At 31.8% G+C, this 21,017-nt stretch overlaps 1 protein-coding gene across 5 annotated transcripts in view; it reads right to left on the reverse strand.

Annotated features, from left to right (window-relative positions):
* Nucleotides 1–9,386: 9,386 nt before the first annotated feature.
* Nucleotides 9,387–21,017, reverse strand: part of LOC118189512 (transmembrane protein 220-like) — a 56,462-nt gene continuing 44,831 nt past the window's right edge. For 3 of the 5 annotated variants that reach the window (XM_035360133.2, XM_035360132.2, XM_035360134.2), the window contains one exon: nt 9,387–11,981. In XM_035360133.2, coding sequence (XP_035216024.1) covers nt 11,813–11,981 — 169 coding nt within the window. In that variant the 3' untranslated portion in view covers nt 9,387–11,812. Of the gene's footprint in view, nt 11,982–15,163; nt 15,231–21,017 lie in introns of all 5 variants that reach the window. The other 2 variants (XR_004758285.2, XM_035360135.2) reach the window with 2 other exon arrangements.

Here is a 21,017-nt window from a genome sequence, read left to right on the forward strand (position 1 = left end):
TTGCTAAAGGTTTTTTCATTTTTATATCCTTAAACTTTTGTTTGCGTAATTAATATACCTCGAATGAGTAATTAATTTTTAAAATGAAAATAAAAAAGATCGGAAGAGTTTTTTCGCATATGAACTGGTATATCTGTTCTCTATTCTATTTATAAAAAATATGAGTTTGTTTAAATAGCACAGTTCATGACAAAGAAAAGGGGGGAGAGGGAGAAAATTGTTTCCTGATAATAAACGACCATTATAATAAAAAAGGCGATCGAAAAAACATCTTCATTTAATTAAATATAGAAAATTTTATTAATTTGTCCCCAAAGGGCTTTATTTCACTCATGTAAAAGTTTTAAATGCATACAACCAATTCCATTTATCCCATCTTCTCAGAAAAGCTATTTGCTCTATTATTATTGTTGTTATGCTAGTCTGCATTTTTAATTCCTTTATTGTTAGCCATTTGTTTTTTAATATGACACCCAATTATTTTAATGTATACGAAATTCACGCTGTATATTTTTCATTTAAATTATAATCTTGCTTGTTCTTAATCTAGGATTTCATACCTCAAATTCTGCTATTTTTTAACCTCCAAATAAATGCACGTATGCGCATCCAATTAAAATTAGATTATAAAATTAGATATTCCAAAAGGAGGAGAAGACTTGAAGAAAACACAATATTTTTCAAAGCCAGAGTGCAATATTTTTGTACGAAGTGATTCTTCCTGATCCCTTCGATTTCATTTCCTTTAATATATACAGTACCAAAGCTATTTTGATTTATTGGTTGAAGATATTTTGGTATCAAGAAATTTCTTCTTTCTCTTTATATTTGTTAGTTTACGTCTCACGCGAATTCTCAGATTTGAATTAGCATTAATTCGTGAAGGGTGTATAAGTTGATCGCATAAATAAGAAGACATCAGCACTTCGATGCTGATTGGAATGCTGGCGGACGAACTAGCTGCATGAGGGCTTGCATACTTTTCTCCATGTATTAGCCAGTTTACGTACAGTTCTCTACGAAGGCGACCCTTCTTTTAGATAACAGCTTTTGATCTGCTTACTATAATAAACCAAAGAAACATTTTTAGAGGGGAAAAAATCTTTAAAAAAAATTATTGAAAAAATTGATTTGTCTTGCTTAAGGGCAAATAGGCCATATTGTAATGCAGCTTCAGAGGAACTCAGGTTGAGATTTATAGATTAAATACGGCTTTATTATTTTTATAAATATATATATTTTATTTTGTAATGAAAGAACGTAACTGAACGTCTTTTCAGAAGACCGGAGAGAAAACAATATCGTCCATTCTCTCCCTTTCAAATTTATATTACCTTGTTTAACGCCCATTGTTCCGCCTGAGGAAGAGAGAAGAGATTTTTGATTTGTCTTTGGCAAACACAAATTTGTCAGCGATAGAAGAATTTATGATTTCTCAGTTGTTGAAACAAATATCATCATCTGTGTTCTACTCGAAAATATCATGATCTGTGTTCTACTCGAAAATATCATGGTTCCTACCAAGACAGTTCTTAGGAAGGAAATCCGTCTAAGTCGAGAAGTCGAGAATTTATATTTCCTTGAGCACACTTCGACAATTTTCACCGTAGAAAATCAAAACGTAACTTGTTCAGTTAGTAGCTGCACTCTAGTTACGTAAATCATCAACAACTTTCTCCAGACACGCGAAAAATGGCAAATGGCATTCTTGATGTTTCATCAAGAAAGTAATAGATAAAAAAAAAAAAAAAAATCATTTAAAAATCGTTAAATCCCATACGGATATGTGTGGCAGGATAGTGCCTGATATTATCACATTTAAAAGTGTTCAACAGAAAGTGAAAGTTCAACAAAAATCATACTTAAATGTCATTTCAGTAGAAACTCAAAATATACGGACAATTTAGAACAATACAGGTATTCAGAGAATTTGGCTGCTAAGTTATCTTTGTTATTGTATAGACTAAATATTTACTGTGATGTAAAATAAAACTTTTTATTTACTTATTTTTTTGTCTATGTTATTTTAATTAATTTTGATAAGGATTATTTAGTTAAAATCTAATAAACAATTTTTATTTCATAAGACAAAAACAAAATACACATTTCTCGACTAAATTAAACAAAGAATTTGTTTTTTATTTGCCCAAAGACATAGACCATTTTTATTCCAATGAAATTAAGGTAATTAAATATTTTTGCATAGATAAGTTGTGAAACTAACTAAAAAATAAAAACCTATAAGCAGCAGATGATTACTTTGCTGTTGATATTCACCGGACAGTTATTAAAAAATATTGTAGGTGAAGCTACTCGTCTATATTCACCTGAACTAACTAACAGCTTCCCAAAAATATCAAACTTTTTACTAGTTATCCTTTTATATTACAAGGTAACCAAAAAAGACATACAGCTCATGTTACTCAACGTTAGGTTTCGAAGTAAACTCCATCAGCAATCAGCATACTTTGCCAACGTAACTTGCAGTTGTTCATTAGCCTGGCTATAAAACTTGTAGATTTTGGATGCAAAAAGAAAATACGCAGGTCTGCCCCTTTGTTGAAGGATTTCTCAGGTAGGTGGCTGGTAGGGAATAGAAGAGGTGATGATTTGTGAGCGCCAGGTCCGGCACTCATAAGTATGGGTTTGGTTTATTTGATTATAGCACGGCACTAGATGGCTATTTGTCTAAGGGAAGAGATGCCTTCGTGAAGGCAAATTGGCTCGTATACACGTTACACACGGAGAAAAACAAGAAAAGCCTATAAAGCTAACCCGTTCGCCAAGCTTCGAGTCCTGGACCAAACTTTCATTGTTCAGTGACTTTACCCCCTCAGCCCAATGGTGTGGGTACTCAGCGAGCACAGTATCTTCCATCCAAATAAAAAAAAACATGTAAGAACTTATTTAAATTGCTTTTACTAAATTTAGCAAACTGCTTAATTTAAATCAACACAATAATTAAAAATTAAAATAAATTACTGACAACAAGATTGATATTATTTTAGATGAGAAACAACGAATATATCCAGAGGGTGGATTTCTGGATTATTATTAAAGATTTGTTGTACATACTATTTGGAATATTTGAAAACATTTTTGAAGTTAAAACACTTTTTCAAGAAACCAATGTACAATAACGATTCTAAATATAGCAAAGGGCGGAACACAAATAAAATAATTTACAACTTATAATTCACAATAACGATTCTAAATAAGACAAAGAACAAAACGCACGTAACACAGTTTATATATTTTTATTTTTTAATTCATACAACTATGAAACTTCCCGTCTGCTGCTTGAAGAAACTTAAAATGAATCGAAAAGAATGCTATTAATTTTATCAAAGATAGTGGCAACTTGTTATAATCGCATACCAAGAGCAAAATAGGAGTTATTACTCTTACACGAAAAGTACCGATAAGTAACAACAGTCTCTTCATATTTTTATAATTCATTAAAATTTTATTCTAATTATTCTTATTAATAATATTACGGGAAACGTATTTTGAAATGAACCAGCACTTACGTTAACAAATAAGATAATTAAATTTTCAAACGCATTTGATATTAGTTGCTCTGTTTGACTCTGCAAAAAAGTAAATATTTTCAATATGTACTGTAGTACAGAATAAAAAATAGAATATTTTTTTAATTTAATTTATTTATATAGCATGCACAAGAAACTGCATTTGCAAAATAATAAATATATAATCTAACTTCAGCTAATTCTAGTTAAATTGTTTTCCTAAGTTTAAAGTATGAGCTTCCGTTAAAAAAATTATGTTTAATGAGTTCCGCTAATCCTTCTTTAATTTAAACATGAGCAGACGATAATCTACTTTCACTTTTCAGCACTCATTATCCAGTTGCCTCTTTTCGAAGCTTAGGAAATTTACATGTTGTGAGGAGCTTTTGGTTACGTAAAGAGACTAATTGGTAAATAGATAATAAAAATAAATGTCTTTTGATAATATGAAATAAGTTAAAATAAATGCACAAGAAAAATCAATGGATCGTGTGATTAACGTTTCTATTAGATTGACTCCTTACGTCTTGGAATGATAAGTTAACATTACTGAGGTCCTTACAAGCGTCAGTAAAAAATAAATTTGGTAAAGGATGTAAAAAGTCTGTTCAGCTGATAATCAAGAGGGACAATATTAAGCAAAATTTCAAGATTTTTCAGATGTATCAGCAATGAAGAAGAAGCACTCTTACTACCAGCTTTTAAAAAGCATTGCTACTAGTAATTAAGATTGGATTTTCACAATGAAAGACCAAATTAAGAACATGTAGTTATATTGAGGAATTTATATAAAACTTTTTAAATAGTTTGAATTCTAAATATTTGAAAAAATAATTCAAATAATATTACGCTTGCTGTCTTAAAATCACAAATTTTAGAGTATCCACAAAATATCTACCATTGTCTTTCAACAATCACTCACAGGTCTGTAATCTATAATCAAAGAGAACAGCTGTCTTTGTTGCAATTTTTCAGGAGTCCTTAAATACCTATAAGAAGTTAAAATTCATAGCTTTTCGTAATTACGGTGTTTAGGACATTGAAAAAGAACTTCACCTTCCGTTTATAGGTTTTGAAGTTAATAATTCGAAAATTATTATATTATTCAAGTTTCAGATAAAAATCAAAACATAAAATGAATTTTCTTGATTCTGAAATTTTTTACTCTCATCTTTAGATCATATTTCTTTTAAACTATTAATTTTTTTATTTGCTTAAAAGCCAAAGATACATATATTAGAAATTTTTTATTTATCTTATAAACATTACCGTTTTTCTCTCAGCAGCAAACATACACACACACACACAAAAGCTATGCTTCCTCCAGGATTCGAACTAAGGACTTTTCGACTGCTAGTCTGACAGTTAACAGTTACACTACGAGTCCCACACACCAAAGAAGGCAATAATTCTTTACATTTCCCTTGCATAAATGGCAACAGAGTAAAAGAGAATGAGACTCAGCTGACGAAACTCAGGTGACGAATTATCGTCTACTACATTTTAGTCTGGCGCTAGTGCAGAAATATGAGAAATTTTGGAGCGAGAAATTTGAGAAATAAACTTTACTTCATGGAATTCGAACACCGGATCTTCAAGCTGATAGTCGGACGTGCTTCAGTTACATCCCCGACAGCGCGCACTGAGGAAAATAATAATTCTTTACATTCTTCTCCTTAATGAAAGGGGACTGCGAAGAGGGGAAAGTTGGCTCCAAATGCACGTGGTGACGAATTATTATTGACTACACTTTCAGTCGAGTGCCATTGCAGAATTCATTGATTTTTTGGGGCAAAGGACGGAAGAATTCATCTTTTACCTCACGAAGATTTTAACCCTGTATCTTCCGACCGTAAACAAATGTGTTACCAGTTACACTAGGACAGCAAGCGGGGAGAACTCTCTTTATCTTCTTATAATCGCTCTGCCATCTTAGATATTCATTCGAAGAATTTTGATTGTTAAAATCACTACAAAATGATTAACGGATTTAGCTATGGAAAACTGATTAAGGTTTTCAAATCACATTAAATGAAAAATAATTGCAAATAAAAATTTTGTGAGCTTTAAGGGCGGACGAAGCCAGTCAGAGATTAACAGTAGTAAAATTTACGGGTGCCTCTGAGAAAATGTGCGCAGATTTATATGCTAAACGCCTCAAGTGTAATAAAAAATTAAAATGCATAAATACTTTATAGTATTAATATTTCAATAAAACAATGATTTAAAGGAAGAAATAAGAAAATCGGGTTCTTTTATTTTTAAAAATTAAGAAATAAATTAAATGCATTTTATGTACAAAATGTAACAAAGGTATTTAAAAAAAATTATTCAATAATTTACTTTTCTAAGAAAAACATGTAGTACAGTCATATATCTTGATATATGTTGGATTTTCTTTCAACTATTTTCTTCTCTGAATTCTTAATCCTCTTTTTTCCCAGAGTTGAATAGAGAAATCTTAAACACATAGTCTTTAGTTTCATATTTCAAAAGGAAACCCGAATCTTCTTTCTTTCTTGTCCTCCCCCTAAGTCTCTGGATCAAAAGGAGTGTCTGAGATTCTAGCTGCTGCTGATACTGAACATATTACTTACTTCATTATCATAAAATTGTATTCGGGAAAACAATATCGATTGATACAAGAGTCCACCAGCGGCCGAACGGTAAAGTTGCTGAATACTGGTATTTTGACGTACGGTTCGATTCCAAATAAAGGGGCTAGCACAATGGGCGTTTTCGAGATTTTCCTTAGAAATTCCGCCATAAAGGCTCCTCTCCTGTTAGGCAGATAGCACTCTCGCGCTTTGCCATAATCAAGCAAAGTAAATCATTGGTAGATGCATAATCTAGTGAAAACAAAGAAGTCTGGAAAAAATGCCTTCTTCGACAATATCTTTTTTATAATAACTAGTAGAATGCATTCTATTGCACTTTGCAAAAATTTAATACTCTTGTACAATTGCTAATAATGTTTGGTATCATTTTATTCCTTAATGTTTAAATGAAAATCATCATTTCCAAAACGATAAATTCAAATATCATGATTAATATATTTTGTTTTCGACTTGATCAATATCCATGTGGCCAAATTCTCTACATTTCATTATAAATTACCTAAATTTCCCCTAGCCAAAGTTCCATGCATTATTTCTATTTTTATGTAGCCTGACGAGACAAAATAAACATTTCCACCATTATGTTTAAAGAAAAGATAATTCTTTAAAAAATTCCACATAATTCAAAATAAAAAAATATATAAATGCTTAACAATTATTTAAATCAGAATAAAATATTAAATAAATGGAGTTCACTGCTTTAACTTTTTTTAATCGCGCTTTTTTAGAAAAACCCAATGAGTGTTTGGAATTGGGAAAATCGTTAAATCTAAACATTCGGTAAATTTAAATATTTGGGTGTGACGTTTGACCACAAACTAACATGGAAACAATATGTAGAGGACTTGTCCAACTGTGCTACGAAGAGCCTCAGTGTCCTTAAACGCCTTGCTGGGACTGCACTAGACAAATCCTGCTTCAAACTTATCATTCGTTTACCTCCCCCTTCTGACTTACTGCTGTGAACCACTTGTTGTGGCCGCGGAAAATGTACTCCTGAAAAAATCCAAAATCAGTGCTTAAGTATTGTGTCTTGAGCCGTGAAGACCACCCCGATGGGCTTTCTACAGAGAGTTTTTCAGTTAAAAAACTCACTTGGTTTAATTGTATGAACCAAAATTACTTATTTCACTACAAAATCCAATAAATTTGCAATCTTTCATGATTAATCTTGATCTGGATCAAAAAGTAACCAAAAGTAATACGGATTCCTCGCTATCGAAGCATTAAAAATTTTTTACCCTGAACCAGAGTGGCTTCGGGTCTTTACTGATGGATCTCTCCTGTCTGATGGCCCTAATGCAGGTGCCGGAGTTTTCTCCGAAATTTTCTCTTTCTACATTCCTGTGAGCCGAGGTTCTGCGTTTGACGGTGAAATTACTGCGATTTGCACAACTCTGTACCAGCTGCCATGTCACATGGAAAATTCCCAAGAGCTGTTATCCTCAGTGATTCCCGAGCTGTCCTGTTGGCTATTCTTTCAGATAAAATCCCATATCACAGGACATATTGGATTGTCGACATTATCTAAAAAACTTGGCCTCACCTGCCCACTGTGGGGTTCCAGGTAACGAGAAAGCCGACTTCCTGGCAAAAAGTGTGCTTTAATCACGCAGAATATTTCTCGTCCTTTGCCTTTCCATACTGTTAGGGATTTTATTAAAAGATCTTTTAAAGTACGTGCTCAGGAAGATCTGTATCATCGTGTTTCTCATAAGTCGTGGAAGAATGCTATCCCGAATTTGTGTAATGGCCCAAGGCATAAGAGCGGTCGCTGAATTCCGCCTTGCCACCGGACATTGACTGCCTACGATATCATCCCCATAGATTCAAAATTGTTCCTTCTATATCATGCACTCTGTACAGTTCTGGAGAGGAGATGGACGCCGCGCATCTACTCCACTGTCCTGCTCTGCACAGGACTTTTCTCGCCGAGCGTTACTGGGAGACATGTTAGATTAATGGACTCTTATAGCTTTTTTTATATTGTATTACTGTATTCTAAGTTCTTTTTTTTCCCTGTAACTTTTCATAATCTGCCATTGGAAATAAAAAAAATAAACATTCGGTAGATATACAAATTTCAAGAGTGTTTGTGAAAAATCCTTTGAGCAGGTCTCTTTAAGTTGTATACCTCGACAAAAATAGCCTAAAACAAAGGCTTCTGAACTGGAGCCCGTGAACAGTTTTTAAATTTTTTAGTATCAAAATATATGTAGGCGGTATAAAAGAGTATATATAACTCAGTAATTACCTCTCTCCCACAAATGCATTACGAATAATATATACATTTAAATTTGTTGTACACATATTTTTTAAGCTGGCTTATTAAAAAATATTTCAACCATTTTTCAAGTAATAAATTCCATATACAGGTTTCCGTCGCATACGAAAATTTGATATCCTCTGCCTATGTTATAAATTAGCCTATATTATAAAATATAATGGCTAAGTAATTTACAAAAGATTTGCATGTTTTACGCAAAAACGTACTGAAGTATCTATCGCAATTATCTTAAAATATGAATGTCAATGAACAGTGACTTTGTTGTTTTTAATAGTCTTACGTACCTTATGTTTATTTTGAATGAATGCATAAAGTATAGAAAATATTTTTATTTATTTTTAGATACTACAGCTGAATGTGAATTTCGTCAAATGATATAAAAACTCGATATTCGCATAAAAGGTTTTTAGAATTGAAACAAATAAGATAATTATAGTTATACTTATGGATAATTATAGGCTACATTGTCATGGGTTGTTTTGAAGGTTCACGATTCTATATACCTCTAAGCATGGCTTCAATTATACTTATAGTTTTAATGTGTTATCGATTGTGCAGTTTTAGTGTCCTTATATATGGAAATATAATTTCAGATAATTGAATCAAATCATATTCATAATTAAAAGTATTTCTGCGAGATTAATTCAATTGTATATATATGAACGCCACTTGAATATGATTATTGATTATTTCAAATTACACATTAGAAAACCAATATTTCATTCCAATTCGAGATATTCCAAAACAATAAATTTTATTTAATGGATCTTAAATCCAACTTTTTAAATCTTCTCCCACGTTTGAAAAACAACTTTTTTTATGCTTATTATTTCAAATTCTGTTTTCAATAATTATTTTTTATTATTGCCATATAAATAAAAACATTTACCAAATACAATTCTCTTTTAATGTACGAGTATGTTAAAGCAATAAGTGAAAAACACATTCATTTTGAAACTGTTTTATTTCACATTTAATGACAGGTGGACATACATAATGCTTACAAGAAATTTATATTCCATTGAAATTCCACTGATGAATATTCAGATTTAAATTTTTATTGCAATTAAATATTCTGTTAAAATTTTGCGTTAAATTTTATTTTTTGGAAAATATTAAAAAATTTTAAGTTTATTTAAAACATAGTTAACTATAACGGAGAATTTGAATATAACTTGAAGTGTGCATGATTGAAGATAGACTAAATAGAAAATAATAAATAGGAATATAACTGGAAAACAGTTTACGTATTTTTGTGGCTTTGAGAATTCTTCAACATCTTTTGTTCATAAATTTCTTTATTTATATTTTATAAATTCTTCCCAAAATATAATTAAAAATTCCGAGTTTTCTTTCAAAATATCAGATAGAATGTAATTACTTGCTTATGCAACTTACGTTTGAGATTATTGTAAACAATTATTAAAATTCAATAAATCGTTAGAACTTTATTTCGAAATTTCAAAAAGATAAAAATATATCGAATCATAAAAATTTAAAATTTATAAGCCATTAATAATTTAATATGCCTAATTTGAAAGAACTTAAAGATACTAATAATTAGCACCAACTGTTGGCCTGAAAGCAAAAGGTAATATAAGGAAAGCAGATTCTTTTTGGGCTTTGTAGTTTAGAACACATAAATGTTAGCTAGGTTTCGTCATCAGGATCGGTGTAGTGAAACACCTCATATCTAGTGCTTTACATCTATTGGTTTGAGAAGGATAAGGATTAATTTCTCAAAATACATTTTCTTTTAATTTGGGGTCCGAAGTACGTGAAATTGATAAGTTTTAAATTTCTGCCATTTTCGACGTTTGATTATGAAACAATGTCCTTTTAATGAAAAGGTTTCCTATCTATCCTATATACCCTATCTATAAAAGTACTATTTTTTTGCTATTACTAAGCAATGAATACTAAATATAGGATAATGAATATCAATATAACATTTTGAAGTATTGATACACAGAAATAAAGAGAAATATTTGAAGAAGTAAAAATTTATAAAGTCTAGATATTTTAATTTAAACAACTGCAAGAAGAGAAATGTTTAATACACGTGAAATTCTTAGTTAATTTTCTGTATGTTTATCTTAAAAAAGTAATCTTAATTTATAAAATTCATATCGTATTCGAAAAATTTAGAAAATATGATATCATACTTCTTAAAGGTTAAGTTTCGAAATTTGAAAACTCCATGTAGATAAGTTTCTGGTAATTATTCAGTTCGGCATCTAATTCTACACGTACTAATAAATTGCAGTTTAATAAGAAACTTCGGGTGACTTCTAGAATTTATTGAGTAACTTTGAATTTGATTATTAGAAGTGCTAGCAGTATCTTCAAATTTCTCACATAAATGAATTTAATTGTCATCTCATCTCACATATGCTTATAAAAGAAACTACCTTCAGCACTTCACTCATACTGAGCATGATGACGAAACGCATTCAAGTATGAGTAACAGTTAACATTCATGTTAATGTCAGATTAGGTTTTCTAGAAAACTGAATCTCAATTTTTTTCTGGTTCTATAATACAGGGTGATTCATTGAAATCATTTTTCATTCTCTGCTTATTTGAACGATAATAAACCTAGCAGCACTTTTTCATATTGTTACGAAATGTCAAGGCGCGGTGAGATAGCTTCCCCGCAAAGCAGTTTTAGGGTTGCCATAAAATGGCAAAGGAAGGCAGAGTTGTCACATTTAGCGAGAAATCGCTCATTTGGCGACATGCCATGGACTGATGGAGAATCTTCCGGAACGAATTCTTGCCGGTTTAGCCCAGAATGTTTTCGAACAATCCATGGCATATCGCCAATTTTGTCGCCAAATGAGTGATTTATCGCCAAATGTGACAACCCTACCTTTTCTTGCCATTTTATGGCAACCCTAAAACTGTTTTGCGGGGAAGCTATCTCACCGCGCCTTGACATATCGTAAAACTATTAAATATAAATGGGAAATTAACTATTTTTAATGCCTAAAATGTCCCCTTTTCTCTTAACAGTCGCAGCTTAATATGTCTCTGTGATCGTTCTATGCTCTGTCATCTATAATCTTGTTTTTCATTGGAGCATTGCCCCATTAGTACAGTTAGTTTCGTTTATAATGTTCTGTTTCAAATTATCGACCCGTTTCTTAAAGCGTGTAGTATAAAATTTGAAGCAGAATATTGACAACGAAACCATTTGTATTAACATGGATGTATTTAACCAAGAACTAGAAATATGGAACGTTGCGTTCAGCTGTGAATCATCCTATATCTTCTGTTCAACACTGAAAAGTTTTTGATTTAAGCTATCGACTCTTCATTAAATTTCAAGCCTCTTTAAGAATCTTATTTTCTTTCACATTTTTATGGGACTATCTTCAAAAGGAAAATTCATCAACATAAAAGTCACTGCATACAGAAAAATAAGTTGCATTTAACACATTGGAGTAGCATAAAGCCCACAATAACAACGGAAGGAAACTGAAGATGACAATGAAGATTGTAATCGTGCTTTGTCCTTTCTTCTTTCTTGTGGAGGAATCAGATCTGAAAATGAGGTTAATTATTTTTCTCATGATTAGCAACAATAACTACAGTTATGAAATTGTATTCACTTCTATAATCAAAATACTATTTACTGCCATCAAAATTACTTTCTGAAATTAAGTAAATTATCAGTTTGAAGAGAGGAAGGAAAGCATAAATGAAGTTTATTAGCAATGCAATTATGAAGCATATATCTCGTAGATTAGTTTGACAATTAAATATAACAAATTTCTTTTTTATATAACAAAAAAATTCTCTATAAAAATTTATAAATTTAATACTGAGTGAGACATTTTCCTTTGAATCAGACATTTTATAATTAAATTTTTCATAATGGATGCATTTGTTTATTACAGAACCCAAAAATGTTCTTACATCAAAAGAGTTGAGGTAATTTAATAGTGCAGAAATTAATGCTTACATTTTCAATAAAAATTACTTTCTATCAGAACTGACTATTTCAATCCAGCTCACTTACAAAACAAACATTTGCAGTGTACCCGTGTACAAAATTAAAAGAAATTCCGAATTATGTCTATTTTTAGGAAACGTATCGTACCAAAGTTATTAATTATGCCGTTGAAGAGTGCAGCTCAGTGTAATGTCCAGTGTCGTTTCCAGTTTGTGCAAACAGTTTCAGAACACTATATCCATATGAAAAAGATATGGATAAAGTCGACCAAGATCCACAACGATGAATGACGATCGTTATTTGGCTCTTTATCATGGCGAAACAGGACAACTACAACTTCATAGCTCTCATGTGCGCTGTATGCTGCCACTGGAACCCGAGTTTCACGGTCTACAGTTGTCTGAAAGCTTCATGAGATACAGCTGTGTGCCAGAAGACGCAATGTTTCCGTCTTGCTCACTGCAGCACACGAGAAAGCACGTCTAGCATGATGTAGACAAGTTAGCACCACACTAAACGAGTATCTGCAGAGAACCTGGAACACGATACCATCCCTCCCTTATCAAGAAAAAGGATCATTTCAGTAGTGGAGTATAATGGTATGGGTAAGTATTATGTTGAACTGCCGCACACTCCTGCATGCGTTTGACAAAGACTCCTTAACTGCTATGAGGTATAAAGAGGATATCTCAGAGTTTTATGTTCGACTTTTCAAGAGCGCAGTTAGTCCTGGGTTCCTATTAATGAACGACAAAGCTCGTTCACGTAGTGCTTACCCAGTCAATCATTACCTGCAAAATGAAAGTATTTAACGCATTGAATGGCCAGCTAAATCTCTTTAACCCTCTAAAGCAGCGGTTCTTAACCTTTTGACTTAGGCGTACCATCTAAACAAAAGCTTAAAACCTTTAGTACCACCACTACAAAGTACTACTACCACCACCACCCCTCTTGAAAAAAGCTCAGATCGCATAAATTTACGAATGTTAGAGAAAAAACTCAATCAGGATGATGGGATTATAATTTTTGAATTTAACAGTTAAAAATACTTTGCTTCTTTGCGTACCACCTGTTTTTCTCTTGCGTACCACCAATGATACGCGTACCACCGGTTGAGAACCCTTGCTCTAAAGCATGTCTGGGATAGTATTGGGAGAGCATTTCATCTCACCATTCGCCGCCAAGAAACACACTGGATTCGAAACTGCCTTGGGTCAGAAGCGGGATCGACTACCACAGAGATTCCTCAGCTGCCTTCTGCCCAGTACGCTGGCACGCTAGACACCTGTCTGGCTGTGTGAGGAGACCATACCCCATATTTGATTCATTTTCAGTTCATCATCACAACATGGATTTTGTGAGTCTCTGCACTATAAGCTTTGCCGATAATCATGCGTACATAAAATGACTTTTGAATGGTACATGTCTTTCTCGGTTATAAATGCAGTCATACTAAATTACATTAAAATCTATCCATTAGCTTTTCAGAAATTCTTCATAGAGAGCAAATTTTCTTAATTGTACACACGAATTTATTTATTCCCTTATAGTATGGTTTTCAACATTAATTAATCCAGCGTATATCTTCTACTTTCGAATTATTTGTAGTAATATCCATCGTTGACATAAAATCGTCAACAAGCAATTTTGAGAAACAAATTAATAATAAGAAACTTAATTTTAATATGATCATTAATTAGAATTAAACCTTAGTCTGTCGAATTATATTTACGGACTATTTTAAATAACATAGAGAAACTAATTGTAGTATCTTCTGATTGAATATATTTGAATTCAATATATAATTAGAATTTTTTTATCTTGCAAGACACTTTTACTGACAAGTATTTATTAAATTTTATACTATTGTACATAAATTTGTATGTGCATGAAGGAAGAAAATTCTAAAATGCAAATGCATAAAACCTTCTGCTGTATTTATCTCGGGGTATATCTTTCTCCATGGTTTAATAGGAGACAAGCAAAGATATTGGGATTCCTATATGGTCTTTAGATTTTCTTTAGCATCAGTATTTTTCTGCTAAAGAAACATTCTTATTTTCGACTGTTGATAGCATTAAACTGTTAACTGATCTTAGTTGATCTGCTGATCCTGAAATAATTCACTCAAGGAGTCATGAAAGTACTTTCTTTGAGTATACTATGCTTATAGTATTGAATTTCCATGTATGTGAATCTTAGCACATTTTTAACATAACTTTAAGTAACAAGATTTGCTTTACATCCTGTCCTAATAAATAGAAAAGAAAATTATCTTTATTTTTTTAGCGATGAGTATTTCTTTCGTAACATAGCTTTATGTAACTTAAAAAGCTTTCTAATGCCGAGACGATAATATTTTTAATATTTTTATGATAACTCTTCTATTTATGATTCTAAATATTTAGTTCAGATAGTTTTTGGTGATAATTTGTAGGAAATACTTCTTAACAATTTAAGGTCCACCAGAAGCCGAGAGGATGAGAAAGCTGAAAACTGGTAGTTCAAATCCCGACGAACTTCCTAACTGCGTAAAAAGTTTTGTGATTTTTCTTTGTTTAAGGTGAATGTGAACCACAAAGCCCGTTACGAAGACATCCCTCCATTTAGGCAGATAGCCCTAGTGTGCTTTGCATAGGTAGAATGCATAGAATAAATTCGATATTCAACGATTTAAGTATACTGTCTTCCATACATTGCAAAGAAAATTTAAAATACTCCTAAAAATGCTAAACAAACTTTGCAGTACTTCTAAAAGTGCTTATCTTACCAGTTAGATCGAATCCATAGCTTTGCACAAACAATCTGAACATACATTTTAATGTCGAATAGCCTAGCTGAAATAAAAATGGTAACGTAAGATAACGAAATTGCAGCTTCGAAATTAAAAGTAGTGATTCGTTCTGAGTGACAAATAAAAATCTAAATATTAGGAAAAATGAAGAACATGTATAAAGTTTTTATAGGGTTATACCCAGGCAAGACAAGGGATATTTATAGAATGACGACACATTTTTCATATTCTTTTATATTAGACTCTGATGGTCGTATTTAAAAGAATACGACATATTCTTTTAAATTAAGGAAGAGACAAATCAAAATTTTCAAAATTAGGCTTTATTGTGCGTAGCAGTGAGGAAAGTTAAAGTGGAAACCATTTCCATTGCTGAAAAAATACTTAAAAAAAAACCCATTAACAAACTATTAAAACTCACAAATCAAAATAAAAAAATCTGTGATTAAAAAAATTGCTGTTAATGCAATAATATAAAAGATATTTTGCAATAAACTCCGCATTTGTTACGCAAATAATACCTTACATACGTACGTATTAGCGCAGCCACCTCAGCGAACTTTATGATATTTCAAAGAAGAAAAGAAGAGTTGTGGCTTTAATTGAAAAATAAATTATTTATTACGCACTCCTTTTACTTCCTTGTAAGAAGTATATATATATATATCCACTCTGTTACTCGGCTCAATGACCTCAATTATTTTTGTTCTTATATGTGAGTAAATTGTGCATTTTTTACTTTAAAAGTGATTCAATTATGTTGCTATTATGTTCCATATAAGGTTTTTATGCCTTTATTTAATCTGCATGCAAGAGCTGTGGAATAATCCACAATTTAAAAGCTGTTTAAGTGCGACAAAGCCCAGCAGAGCAGCCATTTGTTTACATTTGAAACTTAGCAGAATAGTGAATTAAGTCGGTTTCTGCCTTTTCAGTGTCTTTTTGCCGAGTAGGACCAAAAGTAAACTTTCAATTTTGTGCACCGAGAAATCTGCCTTCTTGCCCGCTGACCGAATTGCTTATTTTTGCGTAGAAACTCTAATTTTAATTCTAAAACCTGTTTATTAAACTGTGTTGACTGTATTCGGTGTTTTATGTTTAGGAAATAAGTTTAAATGAAATGCAGCAAAAATGTGTATAATTTAACAAGTACAAGGAAGTCATGGGGTGTCCACATCAATTTTTTTTATTTTTGAATTAGTGCATCAATTAATAAATCTATTTACACGAGGCTATTCGTTTCTTTTGTTCAGGTGAAAATTTCATGGCGATCGCTTAGTGAATAGATTCAAAGTACTGATTTCTTCAGCGATTTCGTGGCAAAATATGACTTCCTGGAAAAAAAATTCTGCGCTATGACTTCTACTGCTATAAATCCCATAAGGGCAAATTTAAAAATTCAGTTTAAAGCAAAAACTATCACAATTATATATACATAATCATTTGAATTTGGAATTAAAAAAAAAAAAAAAGAACGCATATGAAAATGGTGACGTTGCTTTTTAAAAGCTGAAGAACTCTCATTCGCATGGTTGCCAGATATGGGCGTTTTTTGAAAATTTGATGACTTCTGTTAAGGTGGTTGCGTTAATACATAATTACCCTGTCATTTTCAGTTGGTTAGCTGATTTACGTTCTAAATTTTCAATTAACTCTAATTTAAAAACTTTTTATCTCTCTTGTGAGTTGATACCATTTTATCATCCCAAGACTATTTTTCTCATTCAATAACAATCGAAAATGGCGAGAAAAAACAAACCTAGTCGTCCAAGCATAAGAAGAAAAGTTTTGAAAAAGGAGCATTTTCGGTATCACATTAAAAATATTAATACCTCCCTCATTTAAAGAAACTGGGATAAAATAGATTTTAATATTGAGAGAAGTTGAATAAAAACTTGGAAACACAGAGTGCTCGGCCATTTTTGAACGTTTTTTTAACATTAAGAAAACAATTAATTATGAATCTTATATTTTTAAGTGCTGTCTCTGATGGTCTTTCTTTTAATTACCATTATATGTCTTAAGTTCCATGACAAAAGACATTTATTAATTTTATCATCATTTTTTCCCATTCGTTTTGTGCTGCTTTCCATAGTCCATCAACTGTATTTGGTTCGAAGAGTAGAGAGTGCCTTTTTTAGCAGTGCAAAGTTTGGATAACTATTGATGCTACTTCAAGAGATTTGATTACATGAAAAACAGGGTGCATTTTACATAGATTTAGTTTCCGTTTTTTCTAGGAAATTTGTACTAAATGTTAAATTGTAATTCTTGGCTTTGGTTTTGGAATTCAAATTTTTATGCTTTGTTTTGTGCAAATAAAAAACTGACACAAGCTTCCGATTTTGAGATACCTACTTCGATGAAGTTTACAGATTATTCATGTCCAAGAGAAAAAGAGCGGTTGTCGTTAGGCAAGACCTTGGACTTCGTAAAAATAAAAGTACGATTTTGAGCTCTATCTAAATTTTGATGGAGAACGCTCCGAAGGACGAATCCAAAGTCATCTACTCCTCCTCTACAACAGTGTTTCGAGAGGTCTTTTGGATCGATAGCGATTTAAGTGTTCCCATGCTGTAAAGACAGTACATATTTAGAAACATCCACGTTTTGTACGGGGTTTTGGACCCAGACCCAACGATCTGGCAGTAGGCATTACTAGCCAGCACACCACTCCGGAAAACAGCATTCTTTCAAATGTGAGAATCAAAAAACTGACTGTTACGTAATACATATTTAATACGTAGAACTTATTTTTTAATTCCTTTTGACACTTATTTTATAGGTTTCCACTGCATGGAAAATCCTCTGCTGTCACAAGTCCTTTATTGACAATTTTTCTATAAGTTTTAAAATCTATCTCTCCTTTGTTGTCATAGCAAATTATCTGCTTTTTGTTACACATTTTTAAATCAAGTCCTTTTAATCTATAATCGCAACAAATTTCTATTTTTTAAAAGGTGAATAATTTTTGTGCAGGATTCTACCTCTGATTTTATGCTGCGTTATATGCCTCGGAAGAATGCTAGCATAGTATTTTTGCCTTTTACAAACTTCAGTCTTTCTTTATGACTTTATTCTCAGCAAATATAAGTATTTAAGAACTAATGATATTGCTTGTTGTGTCGTTAAATCATTTTTGAAAGTGTTCGCTTTAATTTTTGAAATATGTAGCGCTTTAGAATGAGCACGAACATTTTATTTTCTATAGAAAGTGATTAACAGTTTGTTTCCGATTATAAAACATTATTGTTCATTGAGCCCTTAGGTCCTTGATTTCAAGATTTATACATAGTTTCTACGCTGAAACTTAACCTACTGAGAATTCTTCTTCGAGAAGTAAAAAAAGAATCTGGGTTTCCATCCGAAATTTATTTGCACGAACCATTTTCGAATTATGAAAATTTTGGCTATAGTAGAAAACAATTTATTCTTCAGTTATTGATAACTGTTTCTTTATATCTGTTAATTTAAATCACTTTCTTTATCCAAATCTCTCAACAAGTGTGCGAAAAACTTGTATATATTCATGCCCATCAAAGAACTCATAGTTAACAAATAATACCTTAATACAAAAGCTTAACTAATATGTTTCTTATTAACTAATTTAGATCTTTTCTTCTCTAAGTAAATTTATCTTTGAAAACTTGTTTAAATATTGAATACCATTGCAACGACGGTCTTTTGAATTTGGATCAAAGTTTAACATTCATGAAGAAACTATTAATATTGCTTTTTCCTTCAGATTTCATTATTTTAAGTCTGCTAAAAGTCATGTTCTGAATTTTTTTTTTTTTTGTTATATTCTTTAGCTATTTATTTCAATGCCGTCTTAGAATTCGTTGCAACATAAAAGATACTGAATTTAAAAGGAAACATTTCTGTGAAGAAAGTAATATATTTCATATACCATTAATATTGGGTTGCAAAAAAAGGTAATCTCGTTTTTTTTTTTTTTAAGCGAGATATAAAACACAATTTTTTCTGTCAAAAAAAAAAATGAACTTTAAACAGCCAAATATTTTACATTCTGTTCAATGACTTCTTTCTGGTAATTTCATAATTCAGCGCTCACAGAACTTCTGGATTTTATCGGCAAGAAATAAAGAAAACGAAAATCAACCAATTCCAATTTGAGGTTAATTTACTTGCCATTTAAGTTGGTACTTTGTTATAAGCGGCTCCCGAGACTGAATCGCCAATCAACTGAGATATCTCGCCAAAATCTGGCTGCGTGCTCTTATACCTCACCACGCGATAGTATATTAGCAGCGGCTACGTGTTCTTATACTTCGCCACATAATCTCGCCCTGTGCAGTGTTGGATTGAGACTTGATGAGGCCCTAAGATTTTTGAGATATGGAGTCCTTAATAAGTCTGTTATACTTTATTTTAATACTATATTTATACTATATTTAAAATTTTTGTCTATTTCAAGCTATAGCTTAAGGCCACAAGAAAGTGGGGGCCCTAAGTCATAACTTGTGTTGCTTATACGTAAATCCTGTACTGGCCCTGTGTGTGAATATGACGTTAACGATCTTTAATTAACTAGAAATGAGGTGGATGCCATATTATTTTTTCATGAAAGAAGTCTTTTACCTGACAAACGAGTATGCAAAAGTGGCCACAACGTGAAACTTTATGTTAACGACAAAATCGTTTGGAGGTGCAATGTTAAAAATCGCAAATTGAAAAAGGGCCTTCGTGTTGGAAATTAGTTCAGCTGTTCCGGAATATCTTTCGTCACTGCCATTAGGTTTATGTATTCTTGAGCAGAGGAGTTGATGTCCATGAAATTGTGTAATTGATTGGAACAACTACATGTGATAAAATAATAATAAAGATAAACTATATTCTTAAGAAACGACATGTACTATTGCTATTATTATATATTGTGCTGTTCATTTTTATATTCGCGCTTCAAGAGCTTGGCGAATAAATTCATTCACTAACTAAAAAAAATGTAAGAAATTATAGCTAATTAAATCTAAAATTGCAAAATTAAATCTAAAATATGGTTCAAGACCGTTATATCGAAGAAGCACCAAGAAGTTTTGCAAACTTCGAAATAAATGACAATCCGATGGTGCATGTTGGGAGCTAAATGGGATATGCGACGTCACTTTCCAGACAAGCTCCAATAATTTCGTACGTGTTGCTAAAGATGTGAAACCTCGCATTGTCGTGGTGGAACACGATTCGTTTATTGGCAGTAAATATCTGAGTTAATTTGGTTGTTTGGAAGCAGCTCAAAATGCAGAATACACTCATAATCCCACCATGGCAGCATAATCTTTATCTGATGCAATTTAGCTTTCGATATAATTTTCTCTGATTCCTCACGCTTGGACCATGATCTTTTTCGAGAAAAGTTATTATAGAGACAATCCACTTTTCATCACCAGTGATAATTCGTTTCAAAACTTGGTCGACTGCATTACGTTTGAAATGCTTATCGCAAATGTTGATTCGTTGGGTTAAGCGATTTTTTTGTAATTCATTAGCAGCCCAAATACCGAGCTTCTTAACGAGTTCAAGACATCTTAAGTGATTTTCAATTGTTGTGTATGATATATTTTTCCTGCACATTTTGATTCGATTTAATTTTGTCATCATTAACTTCAAAAGGTCGGCCAGAACTTTGGTCATCTTCAAATGAAAAATCTCCAGAATGAAATTTTTTAAACTATTTCTGACCCGTACGTTCTGTTAAGCAATCAACACCATAATCTACATATATGTCGTGTTGAGCCTCAGCCGCATTCTTTTTGTCTTTCTGAAAATAAAAATTTTAAATCTATCGAAAGTGTTTATATTTGCACCCCAT

The sequence above is a fragment of the Stegodyphus dumicola genome, chromosome 6, assembly GCF_044657685.1.
Source record: "Stegodyphus dumicola isolate Sdum_Otavi_A_Nest chromosome 6, ASM4465768v1".
NCBI lineage: Eukaryota > Metazoa > Arthropoda > Arachnida > Araneae > Eresidae > Stegodyphus > Stegodyphus dumicola.